Source organism: Xiphophorus hellerii, chromosome 20, assembly GCF_003331165.1.
Source record: "Xiphophorus hellerii strain 12219 chromosome 20, Xiphophorus_hellerii-4.1, whole genome shotgun sequence".
NCBI lineage: Eukaryota > Metazoa > Chordata > Actinopteri > Cyprinodontiformes > Poeciliidae > Xiphophorus > Xiphophorus hellerii.
This window is the reverse complement of record NC_045691.1, coordinates 8,472,174-8,486,358: the sequence shown is the minus strand read 5'-3', so window position 1 is coordinate 8,486,358 and position 14,185 is coordinate 8,472,174. Positions and strand designations below refer to the sequence as shown.

General features: G+C 38.4%; 1 protein-coding gene across 8 annotated transcripts in view; it reads left to right on the top strand.

The window, feature by feature from the left end:
- The window catches only part of arhgef10la (Rho guanine nucleotide exchange factor (GEF) 10-like a), a 128,121-nt gene that overhangs the window by 47,463 nt on the left and 66,473 nt on the right, over positions 1-14,185 (top strand). For all 8 annotated transcript variants that reach the window (XM_032549486.1, XM_032549489.1, XM_032549488.1 and 5 more), the window contains 4 exons: positions 882-1,027; positions 2,876-3,048; positions 7,011-7,126; positions 8,407-8,534. In XM_032549486.1, coding sequence (XP_032405377.1) covers positions 882-1,027; positions 2,876-3,048; positions 7,011-7,126; positions 8,407-8,534 — 563 coding nt within the window. The remainder of the gene's footprint in view (positions 1-881; positions 1,028-2,875; positions 3,049-7,010; positions 7,127-8,406; positions 8,535-14,185) is intronic.

Here is a 14,185-nt window from a genome sequence, read left to right as displayed (position 1 = left end):
TACACCAGTTTTTAAACATCTCTTGGCTTTTTACTAAATTCATAGTAATTATTGTTATGCATTTCTTTGCTTCAGTGTACTATCTTTTTTACCTTCATACCTTTGTTTTCTCCTAAGGCACCTTGAGTTATCGTAAGTGTTAATGGCTTTTATAACTTCATCCCTCTAAACTGATTTAAGCTGTCAAAGCAAAGTTGAACCAAAGTGATTAAAAAAACCTATAGCTTTTCTTCTTTGCTTAACATATGTGTGGGTGAAGTAAACAGCATGTGCAGATTTCAATAACTGCATCTGTTATAAAAAGTTTTAAGTAAATTTATGAATTTACTCATGCAACAAACTGTGCCTGTGTTTATATGTTTTTGTAGTAGTTCTGTTATTGTGGCAGAAAGGATTGTGTGTCCCAGTGCTCATAAGCCAATGCGATTTCTGACTGTGTTTGTACTTAGGTTGATAAAATGCCATATACAAAATAATTTCAAAAATATGATCAAAAGGGTGTTTTGGAAGCCTTTATTTATAAAATTACAAGCATTGCAGACAAATGGAGAAGCTCATAAGAAGTAAATGTGTCTCTTAGGTTTTTACTAAAACACTGTACAAATACATTACTGAAAAGTCATTCTGCAACAAAGACTGAAAGGTCCTTGTTGCAATCTTTTTTAAACAAGGTTAACTGAATGAACAGTGCTGTAGACATGTAACTGTGCATATGCATACATGCATGTTCCATGACCTTCATCACAATGAATGCGTTTCTAATCCCGGATGAGATATGGTTTCTTTTGACTTTTATGTCCTCTAGGCACTGTGCTCCAGAGGATTGGAGCTTTGTGATACTGTCTCATCTGCCTTTGATCTGATTGTTGTGTCCCTTTTAGCAACTGAACTCAGAACAGAGGTCACTGGTCCTTTGTGAAACACTTATTGAGACTGTGTATGGTGAGCGGGGACAAGTTCTGAAGTCGAAGGAGAGGAAGGTCTTCCTTTTTGATGATGTGCTCATCTGTGCCAACATAAATGTCAAGTAAGTCCCTGTTGTTGAGCATATTGAATAAATCATTCATTCAGAAATAGTTTGCTAATGTGAGGCTAATGTCTAGATATTGCATAGAATTAGATGTACTTTTTTTTTTAAAGTTGAGCTTAGGAGAGTACACATTTTGGAGAAATACATATTTGATTAAAAAGGGCTCCTATGTGATGCCTGAGGTTTTGCAAAGATAATTTGGCAAACTACACAGTAAAGAGAAAAGACTGCAAGGGCTTTTGAACACTATCTGAAGTTGCAGAAGCTTTATCAGCATTAAACAAATGGTAGAATCCCTAACAACAGCTTGAGGAGTCCCAGATTACTGACATAAAACGTTTTTGGTTTATTTCCAATTTATCTTCCTTGTCAGCACCATTGATCATATCTCTCTCTTCCTGTCTCTTACCCAAGTAGTAAACAAGGAAAGTTTTTTTTATTTTATTTTTTATTTTAGCGAAGTCCCTGTCAAGGATGTTACTTGAAGCCATCTTGTGCAGCCCCCAAAGGATATTATTATTTTATGTTTCATTTCAACATCAGTATGCAGAGGCTTACAAGGTATACCCTTTAGGAACTTCACAAAAATGATAGCAATGTTAATTCTCATCCAGAGTAAATAACAAATAACAATGAGTTCCACCAAAAGTACTGTTTAAAAAAAAAAACCAATAAGCGATAATATAAGGATGTTTATATTCACTGTGTAATTCTGCATATCAAAATATTTTTCCTGCAATCTGATAAGTCAAAGAATAAATATAATGACATGATAATGATAGAATCAGATATTTAATATCACCTTCTTCAAAGTCAGATGGTTAGTATTTGTTTGACTTGCTTTTAAGCAGCACTTAAGTCGTTTGCGTATTTTTCCCCAAGCTTCTAACAGTTTGTTGGAATTCAGCCCCTTTCTTCTTAACAGATCTGCCATAAACATTTTTTATGAAAATGAGATAGTCACTCCAAAGCATTGACCTTAAGTTATTTCATAATTAATCTGGCAGTATGCATAGAACCGTTCATTTGAAAGACCCATTTGTGACTAGGTTTTAACCTACTTGCTGATTTCTTTGGTATTTACACATAATGTTCTTCCCTTATGATGAATGCCATTCTGTGCAGTACATCTGACTCAACAAAGTAAAAAACATCCACACACCACAATGTTGCCTCCTTTGGACTTCACAATCAAGTTGGTGTTCTTGGCCTTACAAACTTCCTTGTTTGTTGTGTAATGATTTTCAAAATGACTATATACTTCAATATTAGTTTCGTTCATCCAGACGACATGTATCCAAAATAAAAGATTGTTTTACCCTGTACACATTTGCAAACTTTTATCTGAATTTTCAAGGTACTTTTCAAGTAAAAGCTTCTACTGTGCTAAGTGGCCTTTGTTAGTGAAGGGCTCATATCACCGTGGATAATGACACTGTCCTTTCAGTTTTAGCCCTTTTTCACAAACTCTTTTTCTATTGTTGAGGGGATGACATTCAGATTTCAAACCAGAAGCATTTTATCTCTGGGCCACAGGTGCGCCTCAGTTCAAATCAAATGTTGTGAATGAACCTTTTAGAAGCTTGCAAAGCCATCACATGAAAACTCAAAAATCCTAACCGACCAAAACAGAAAATTTTTTGTCTGATTTTATATCAGAAAAAAGAGAAAACAATCTTTTTTATTTCTTTTAACCAGTGTGTGTAAATTTCTGGTATCAATTGTGTATAAATCACTTTTTTATTTCTGCTTATCTGAATATCCTAGTGGTCATTCTGGTAGTTGCCTCACTTTGTTTTAAAATTTCCTGGCTATTTAAACAAATTTTGTAATTATTTCCTACAGAGGACCTCCGGATATTAGCAGCCTCGTCCCTGTTGGCCCCAAGTACACCATGAAGTGGAGCGCCCCCCTTCAGCATGTGCAAGTAGTAGAGGTTGGCCAGGAAAACTCTCAAAGCAAAGACACCTTGTTTCAGCAGAGTGGGACTAAGAGGCCAAGTGGGGCCTGCAATTCAGGTAAAAACAAATATGTGAACTTGTGCCACTGCAATATTTCCCTATGCTTCACCCTCTGGTTAATCTCATCACTATAAACTGACTGTTAGTCTCAGCCTCTTTCTCTGAGTCAGCAAGGCTAATCTGTTCCTGTTCTCAAGTGGAGAGAGGAGATGGAGGGGTGGAGATGCAGTCATGCTGCTTGTCACTCTGATTGAGGATGTGTTTGTGAGGGGGATAGTGATGATGGTCACTTGTTCCTGTGTGCCTGTGGTGTTTTATCTTGGAGAGTGATGCTGGCGTAGGGAGCCCCAAGCTGCATCATCCTCACGGTCTCATTTCAGTCTCTGATAGACCACAAACATGTCTGGAGAGGAGTCATCAATCCGTCGAGATTATTCCTTGCCTTTCTAGGACCAATTAGAGAGCCGGTAGCGGCAGATAGGAATCTGTGGTTGAAACAGTAGTTCCTCCACCACCTCTCACAATACTCTGGTGTGTACCGAGCTTGACGAGATCCTTGATAAATGTGCCATGGGAAAAGGAAGATACAAAGCCTTATCGGGATGTAATGCAGCACACTTTGTAAAGTTGCTGCTCCATGACTTAAATATTAATGGTGCCTTCTTCAGTGCTCCTTGTGTCACGCTCAGTAAGCACCTACTCTTTTGAGAGCTGGTTTATATTCTCTCTGGATTTAGTTTTTTTCGTCTTTTGTTCAGGTAGTTTATACTCATATCCTCACAGCTTTGCTGCAAGGTTTTGGGATCATTTAGGATTAGCTCTCAGTACAGCCTTCTGCAAGTTTCTCTAACTAAAATATTGGATGGTGTTTGAATCCTTCTTTTTTTCCTTTTTTCTTTTTTTCTACCCTTTTGGGGTAGTGTCTGTCCCAAAGCCAGTTGCACCAGTTGCCAAATTTTCAATTGGATTTGCAATACCATGTATTTACATACCATGTGATGTAATTCAGCATAGTGACTTATTGACATGTCTTACCCCCTTAGCGTAACTTAATCATGGAAGGTGAAAATCATCTTTCACCTTCCACCCCACAGACATGTCTTTAGAGAAAAAAAACCCCAAAAAACTAGACTGCAGGTGGGTTTGTCTTTTTCCCTCAAACCTTCCATCATTCTGTGTCTTTAGTCTGCTGTTGGGCTTCTTGTCTGTATCCCCCAACACATGGAGAGCCAAACAATGTTAATGTGTTTTCCCTGAAAGCCAGTTGTTCCAGGTGTTTATTCTCTTACACTGACTTACCCCCTTTCACACTCTTTTATTCCTGCTTCCCGTATGACCCCCTGTCAGAAATGCTGTTTTTTTTTTCCGTCTGTGGTGTAGCAGAGGGTTTGGCTGGAGATCAGACAAGGTTTTTGACATAAGCATTGAAGCTGCTTTGTCTTTAAAGCCACTAGCTAGCATCACTGGCACAGTGGATGAGTGTGAGGACCGACCCCTCTGGGCTCAGGCCTTCTACACCAGTGAATTATGTGCCTTGTGGCCAGCGAGGATAGTCATGTCTTAGTGTATAAACCATATCCTGCCTCACCAACTGGATTATGTTGGATTACAACTCAGCACATTCACCTCTTGGGCTGTAGCCAAAAGCAGGCCCGGGAAGACCAGGGGAACCTGCACAAAGGTCCAGGCAATCCCTTTGAAGAAGACAATGCTCTGACATTGTTCTTTCAGCACACAGCACTACCCCTTTATATTCAGATGTCTCACCTATTGATTTGCTTGCGCAGATGACAGATGTCACTGTGTGCCAGTGTCAAAGATCCTATTAAACCCCCAAAGCTACAATGGCACTCTTTAGATGAATAACACCAGCCCACCCTTCCCCATTTCCCTCTCCCATAGTCTCTCTTATGACTCTGCTCTCACTCCATTTATGCACGCGAATAGCAAAACAGCTGCAGGTCCCCTCGGATGAGCACGCCTCACTAAACTCGCCGACCTACTCGCCTCTCTTGCTACTTTATTATGTGGCAGCGGAGACAGGGCAAGGGCTGCTTTGGAGCAAAATCTACCTGCAGAATTTAATTAGGCAACTCTCACAGAGCTTGCTGCCGGAGAAATGTGGGCCAGGGGAGCTGGGACGGGGGACGGCAGACAGGAGGAGACGTGGGTATTGATTCCTGGTACTGGGAGAGAAAGACTTTGAAGCCTGTGGACCTCAAATCGATGCTGAATTTTGCGTCTAATGAGACACCTGCATTCTCTTTGGCCAGCAAAGGGCATCATAGCCTCAAATAACAGTTTCTCCATCTAATTTTTTTCTTTACTCATAAATTCACTTTCTGTAGTTCAACAAATAATGGTGATCGATTCTTCTATGCACTGAAACTCTTTTATTAGTGCCCACTAGACTTTGAACCAAAGCAACTTCACCTCCTGCACCTGTATTTGTTCTGTCAGACAATGCCTTCCTTTTCCTGTTGTTGGAACAATTTGACCTTGAGCTTTTACTTTTTAATCTACATGCAGAGAAAAATTGGAGACTGGTAAAAATGGTCTTGTAGGATTTAATCTTACAAATTAGTAAAAATTCAAATACAACTGAATGGATAAGTAAAATGTCCATCCATGTCCATGGTATAATAATGATATTTCTGTATTTTTCTTAAGAAGATAAACAGATAATGGTGAAAATGATATAAAATTTTCAGTGGCATGAATAACTTAATTCTTCATTGCATATCAGAGCTTCTGCCTCACAGAGCTCTTCTCCCATGCCTCTAGTCACGCAGCTCCTTCAGACTAAGGGCAGCAGTAATTAGGAAACACCTGGTGGAACAGTGCATTTGCTGAGCTTATCATACAAACTACTTCTCAACGCTACTTTGCAACGCTACTAAGAACGGTTGTAAATGGCATAATGGACAAACATTGTTTGTGATGATGTGCTAAAGGTGGAGTGTCTGAAAGAATATTAGCTTCTTAAAGAGACAGGAGCCAATTTCAAGACGTAAAAGTGGAAAGTCAAATTTCCTTTGAATTATGTTTAGATATGCAGCATTTTTGCAATAACTAACAGTAAGTTAGCCACTTGACTGTGCTATAAATTGGCACTATGTGCCTGGAAAATACATAGTGCCTCTCCTTTAAAAAATAAATGTACAAATTTCTTTATTCAAAGGGATTCATTTTAAATGCAGACAATATTTGACAAGTAATTTCTAATCATATTTTTTTCCTCCATATTTTAAACTAATGAAACTGTGACCAGAAACGGATAATGTATTTCTACCTTTTAGAGTGCCAACACAATAGTTTTTAAGTGATGTGACAGGGTGCGTCCCCTAAGTTGTGCTTCAATGTGAATTATCATTTTTTTCAATCCCTTTTGAACTATTCTCCAGTCCCTACAAAAATAGCACATTTTGATAAATGATTAATCCCCTTTCTCTGTAATCAGAGGCAAAGCCTTCATCTGTAATCACAACATTCAAATGATTAATATAATTGCTAACAAGTATTCTGCATGTCAGCACAACGTAGAAAACAGCTAAAATTTTGACCACTCTTTATATTCAGTGGCTTTACTCATAAAAGAGCATTAAATGCAAACTGACATACATGCTCTAATTTGGTGTCTGTGCCCTATTGTAATAGTAACATGACAGCTGCTCAAGACAAGTATATTTAACAAAAACTAGTAAATACTGGAACTTAAAATAACAAGTTAACTAACAATTTGGAGTAGAATAGCTTTGTAAAGTACTGGTATACTTGATTAGACAAATGACTATTAGTGCAAATCAACTGATGTCAAACTTGAAACATGTAATGTAAATGAACTCTACAGCATAAGAATAACAGCATTTACCTGTTTGTGAGTTGAAGTAGTTATTTGCTCAATAAAACTGACTAAATAGTTGCATTTTATCACTGTGTACTGAGACTCTGACTCTCAGCATATGCTGCATTATTCAATCTAATGCTTATATCCAAACTCTGTTGTGCCCATCTCCCAGGAAAAGCTCTCTTGGGCCCTCCACGGTTGTACCAGGAGCTGCAGGAACTTCAACATGACCTTTCAGTTGTGGAAGAGGTTACTCTGCTTGTGGGCACACTACAGGGGATATACCAGGTACGTCTTGAACTTACATGTTGCAGTTAATCTCAAAACATATAAAGACCCCCCCAAAAAAGAAAGCCAAATGGCAAAGTCTCAGATGTGCTGCGTTTTTTCCTTTAGCTGAAACTGTTCAGATCACCAAAACATAGTCTGTTCTGTTCACATGCATCACATCACTGCACAGGCTAGGTTGTTCCAGAATGTGTATGCTACTATTTTTGATCTTTGAGAAAAACACTCACAGAAAGACTGATGCTGAAGAATTAATTTAACCTATGCCAAGAGTGCTTTTAGCATCACAAGTTGTTTGTGATCAAGTTATCAAAAGATGGTAAATTAAAATGTTTGACTCATAGAAATACAATTTACCAGCAGAAGCTAGCCTCATAAAACCTTTGAAACCTCTCAAAACTAGAAGAGGAATAACAGAGAACGCATTAAGATGCTTAAACAGTTAAAGGTGGAACATCCAAGAGGTAAGAACTCTACAAAGAGAGGGACACATTTTTCAGCTTTTTCACCTGGAAAAAAAGGATTTTTAAGATGTTATTAAAATAAAACTCATTTTTCAAATTATTAATTTGCAGAAGCACATGATCTACCATCTTTCTCCCCTAGAATAGTGCCATAAGGGTGGGAATGAGATGTTCTCACTGATACAAAAGAGCCCGTCGACATCCTCCAGTACTGTGCAAATCAGTAGCCTTCCTTATAATTTTCTGGTATCACATTTATGGCACTACATGCTACATACAGTAACACAACCAGGGAGGTAGACTCCAGTAATCACCCGAGTTTCACTGGCTAATGGTTGCACCTTTGCTTCTCCGGGCTTAATGAGCACAATGTCCTCAGGAGGAGTGATGCTGGTCTGGCACTTAATGGCTGGTATTCCTTTCCACCTAGTTATATTACTGTCTGTTGAAAAAAATAAAGTAGACAAAATACTTCTACACAGCTCATTTGCTGCAGAAAATTGATTTCATTCTGTTTGACTTGAGGGTCCAGGCTTTACTATAAAATGGATGTCAGAACTGAAATAAATTCAGTTATATTTGAGTGAATGAACAAGATTGCACAGTTTATTAACTGAAGAAAATTGGTTCAAATAATGCACTGCAGGTTTTGTAAAAAAAAAAAACAAAAAAAAAAAAACATACCTTAGGAATGTGAGCTTCTATAGGATGTACCTTTGGTTTTCATGTGCATGACTTGTGCTGTGTGCTTGATGACCCGTGCATGCCTTAGTTTAGAATCAGCCAGTTTTAAATGTGTGTGTCTTTCTTTCAAAGAACCTAAACACCACCGTGTCCCAGGACTGGTGTCTGGCTCTGCAGAGGCTTATTCGCATCAAAGAAGAACAAATCCAGTGTGCTAACAAGTGTCGCTTACGCCTGCAGGTGCCTGGCAGGCCAGACAAGTGAGTAGAATTTCACATAAGGTAAAGCACTAATTGAAACGTGCAGCTAATGGCATGCTTGGGAATAAGAAAATATGACAATAAAATTTGAGACAACACAAAATAGTGTCCCCGTTGTGGTAGCTTACTAAAAGGTTTTTAATTTTTATATTATTTTAATGGCAATTATACCAGACTAACACAAGAATAGTCCAAGTTTATTTTATTTCAGATAATACATCAAAATTACACAAGAAAACATTATGATAATGAATGGTGAAAATAAGAATCTGTGTTTATATAGCACAGATTTAAAATAGAATCTCATGGAATATAAAATATAATATAGTTTAATAATTTTTTAATATGTGTTACCACATGTCTAGTACAATAAAGGCACAAAAAAGTATATGTTTTCAGGACAATCTTTGAGGTTTGTCTGTGAAACACAGATCTTAAGTTAGATATGATATTTATTTTGATAAATACAAAATTTCACTGTTATTCTTTAAATATTTGTTCCTTTTCTGTGTGTTGTTTCTGTGAATGACACGGGTTGGAGGCCAATTCAGATAAACAAGTATTCTTAAAAAGCATTTCAGCAAGTTTTTTTTGTCTTTTCAAATAATCTCAACTACTTCACTCAATCCATAACTATGTTGACACTGATTTATTGCAGTACAAACTTTAGTGTGTTTTATTGGAATTGTATGTGATGGCCCATCACAAAGTAGTACAAAAATACAGGAATTAGGCCAGATGAAGGCAAAATTGCACTTTTTGACCTACATACACCTGCAAATCACCCTTCATAGTAACCACCATCTTCATTGTGAAATATGGTGACAACACTATGCAGCCTTTTTGGAGGGTGGTCATAGATGATGGAAAAATGGTCCTACTAATTTAGAACATAACTTTAAAAATAATTACACATTTTATTTAAAAGTGCCTTTCATAACAGTCAATGATAGTTTCCAAGAAAGTAAAAACAACAAACATTAAGAAACACGCAGCAGTGAATCAAAAGAAGTTGGCAACCCGTTGGAGCCTGCAAAAGACTAAGACGGAAGTTAAACTTCCAGATGGGACAACAGTCATAAACATACAGTCAGACTAACACTGTCCATCCATCCATCATCCATCCATCCATTCATCCATCCATTATTCAACACGCTTTTTCCTTGTGGGATTACCAGGGGTGCTGATGCCTATCTCCAGTGGTCAACGGGAGAGACACCGGGTCTTTCTCCAGATCATTAGTTGTTTGGGAGGGGGGGGGGCGTTGTAACCTAATATGAAACTTAAATTCTTCTTTAATTGTAGTCTCTTTATTGATGATTATTTTAAAATGAAGGTTGAATAAAATATGAAGTAGAGCAGAAAAATAGTGTCTGCATATTTTAGAATTGGACGTTTAACTATTAAAGAGAGAAAAAACACTGCTTAATTTTTCTGGGATTCCACAACATCTTATCTTTCTGGGTTCAGAAGGACAACTTGTGTAAAACCATTTTCTCATTTTCCATTAAAGGGACTGAGGTGACATATGGTATCTCCTATTACTGAGGATCATTGGGCAATTGGAATACCTTTGCATTTCTGCAAATTAAATATGAGAACGGTTTGCTCTGCCTTGGGGGGATAATTGCTTAACTAGAGTATTTTTTTTTTAATTCTGTGCATGAATAAATAAAAAAAATGTCACAGAATGTTCTGTTTGTATAATTTATTGGATTCACTTTGCTTCACTTGAACTTTTTGCATAGCTTGGACTACCTACAATTCATGATAAAAATCTATGCTACATTATTTTTCCGTTTAGGGACTGATCTCTCAGTCTCAGGGTTTCCCAGTTTAAGTTTACACTTTAAAATGTGTGAGGGAGTTTATATATCCACTTATAAAGAAAGAGTTCATAAGGGCTTTACTGTCTGCTTCTTTGGAAGATTGAGGCTTAGATGGTCAAAGAATCAAAAGCTCTGTTGAGGGATATCCATGGTTTACTTTTAAGTTAGTTAAATTGTGGTTTGTGACTGAATCAGTAATTTGATTATATACTTTAGTTTCAATCTCAGTTTACTGTGAACTGGAATATTGTGACCTGTGCAGTGATTCATCCAACCATACAGATCCAGACATAGTAAAATGCTAAATGTCGAAGGGAACGTAAACCAACACGTTTCTATTTTATTCTCTTTGCACTGTTTTGTAATATACTGCTATATTTTACAAAACACTGTTTCTGTCATTTAGCGTTTAACCTCTCCTTGTGTTCTTTTTTACAGTCTCTGCGTTTTTGTGGAAAAGTAATTTTTTTAATCCTCTATGAAATGTAGTTTTCTCAATGCCTCAACCTCCATGAAAGTTCTATAATTAACCAAAATGAAATGAAGTAAAAACAGAAATACCTTGTGGATGGAAAGCTTCTGGGCACAGCAACAATGGCAAATGTACAACATTTTTCCCTTTGACCTTGTCATTATCTCTGATTCAACCACACAGTCACTCTGACTTTAGAATTTAAATGTTGGAGGTAGGGAGGATCATGGGTTTAATCAGAGAAGCAGTATTTGTTTATCTCAGTTTCACATGTGCAATCAAACAGACTCTTGAAGTGGCTTCACTGTCATACATGAAGTTTAAAATATGGAGGTGAATTTATGTGGGTGGCATGATTACTGAAGGACTGAACACCTACTTAGAGAACAACAAAGATGGCAAGAAGAGAGTGTATGAGTAGCTTAGAGTGTTACACAGGAGCTGCTGGGAATAGCAAATAATGGCAGATTATAATGGATCCAATTTTGTGGCTTCTGTTGGGAATTGGATAAGAAACAAGCAGGGGGGGACAGAAAGAGAAAGATTGTGATAAAGAAGCTGGAGCCCTGCAGAGACAGAATAAGCAGGACGAGGAGAGGAAGAAAGAGAGTGAAAGTGATGAGCGACCCCCTCCATGAAAGACTTGGCTTGGTGCCGGCAGGGCAGTGGCAGTCAATGTAGAGGGCCTAATGCTTCAGAGCCAGGGAGAATCAAACTGTGCCAAGCCAAGTTAAAGTGACAGCTTGAGCAGAGTAGCAGCTCAGATCAGTTCTCCCACATCTCCCAGCTTCCTCATCGGCTGTCACCCCAGGCCTGCAGGGCCAATCTGCTTACTCAGATGTTTGGTGGAGCCAGATGTCATGCTTACAACAGAGCCCCCAAATTCCCCTTAAAGAGGTAACCTATTTGCTGAACTCTTGCGATAATGTTGTCAGAAACTGCATTGACAGAGATTTTCTACCTCATGCATAGGTGCCTTCTCTATATTTGTCTTTAAGATTTAGATGATGTAGACCAGGGTTTCTCAATTCCGGTCCTCAGGGTCCACTGCCCTGCATGTTTTAGACACGTCTCTGCTCCAGTACACCTGATTCAAATGATTGCACCAGCTCCTGCATGTCACCAAGTGCTGCAGAAGCCTGTTAATCACCCACTTATTCAAGTTGGGTGCAGTAGAAGGGGAACACCTAAAACATGCAGGGAATTGAAAACACTAATGTAGACCAAGACCTGGGCTTAAATCATGCAAGGAAATGGTCCTGGGATTTGGGGAGCAAGCGAGATGGATATCCTGAAGGCAAAAAGGGTACAATTTTGGTTGTGTGATAGCAATCTAAATGAGGTTGGGCCTCGGTGTTGGACGGTTGGACCACCATGAGCCTAGGGGCACAGGGTGACAGGTGGCACAGCGGGTGCTCAAATCATTTTGACACTACACAGGGTGCAATAGTGGCAGATTGCAGGGAACAGTACTGGCCAGACTCTGTCTGCTGAGATTCTTCCACAAACACAAATGCATCAACACATTCATAAACATGTTTATGGAAAAGTTTGATTTTTTTTTCTCTTCCTGCTTCCTTTTGCTACTAATTTGACAATCAGCTTTGTGCAACATTACTTCCAGCATCTGTGTTTGCGAGTTACACATCTTCATACAAGCTTCCTGGTGACAAATGCAAATGCACCTTAAGCAAGCATATGTTTCAATAAAAGTAGCACACATTAAGAAACATGCATCCACACGCTTGCATTTGGTGTTGAGCCTTTTCTCTGCTGGTGATAGAGTGGTACCGCAGCAGGGACCCCCTGTACTGAGTTGGTCCCCTCCTGTCTGCCCAGGAGCGAGTCTCTGCAGTCAGGCAGCACATCACAGCCTCCACACTGCAAACAGACGAGTACGTGGAGAGAATCCTGACTGCTGCCTCAAAGGCACCCTCCTACGTGTGACAGCAGTTCATTAACATCCACTTTAGGTGCATATGCAGGAGCAACCAAAGGCCTCGATATGGGGACCATGCTGTGGCATGCAGCAGATATAGAGTTCAAATTTTATAGTTAAACTAAATGTGTTTGTTGATTTTCTTTTTTCTTTGATAACCATCTCCAAGCACAGACTGTTCATAAGGGGACCTATCATTTTTGCTTAAAAAGAGTGTATTATTTGCAGATGACTTACCATTGCAAGGGCAACAAGTCCGTTCATACTTAAAAGATTGACACTTACCGAAGTCATCCTTACTGCCTGACTCATCCAGATAGACAAGTCTCGCTCTGACTCCTTACAAACCATTTGTATGTGAGAGTAGAGTTGTTTGTTGAGTCTACGGAAAATACATAAGTTGATGTAGCATTTGTGAGGCAAAAACAGTTATGATACATAAACAACTGATTGATTTACCTTCTTAACTTACAATAAAAATTTTTTGATCTATATATATATATATATATATATATAGTTAGGTTTATTTTAGTTCCTAACCTGCAAAGAATCAACCAGAGACAAAAATTACTTTTCTGCAGAAGAGGAGAGTTGAAAACAGACGCTGAAAATCGCTGTCAAACACTGTCTGGAATCAACTCTGCCAGATCTTTTGTCTGCACTGCTCTTTATTAGGAAAAACCAAGGAAGGAGGTTGGGCTTTTTCACATAGTCACATAAAGAATTTGACCAATGACCTTTTTCTACAGGGTGTTCTGGAACCTTCTGTGGACATGCCCTTACAAGGGCATGAGGCTGACCGCAACTAATCAGTTTCACATGAAGCTGATACCACATGAATGTTTTAACGTTTTTAGCTTCCAGGCAAACATCCTAAACGAAGTTAATAATGTTTCACAGAAGAAAAGGAGTCAAGTAAACAACACACAAAATAATAATATGAAAACATAACCTTTCAAATAAACTCACAAGTAAATGAACTTAGATCATTTTTCTAACATATATATATATATATATATATATATATATATATATATATATATAGTGAACCCTCACTATAACGCGGTTCACCTTTCATGGCCTCGCTGCTTCTCGGAGTTTTTTGTGCAGTTTTTTTTTCACAATGCATTGTGTTCTGCGTCCTGATTGGCTAATCAGTCTCCGCGCTTCTTCTCTACCTGTGTGCCAATAACATTACGGTATTTAAATATACAGCTTGGCAAATGTTGGCAAATATTTTTGCCCAGAAGAAAAAAGAGCGACAACAACTACCAATAACTATGTTCTTCTCTCGAAAAAACACACCTGCACCACAGGCTTCAGAAGAAAAAGACACTAGAGAGCTGAGTGAGGCCGCAGCGTCACAGTCAGAGGAACAGTGAAATACGCGAGTCACAATTTCTCCTACTGT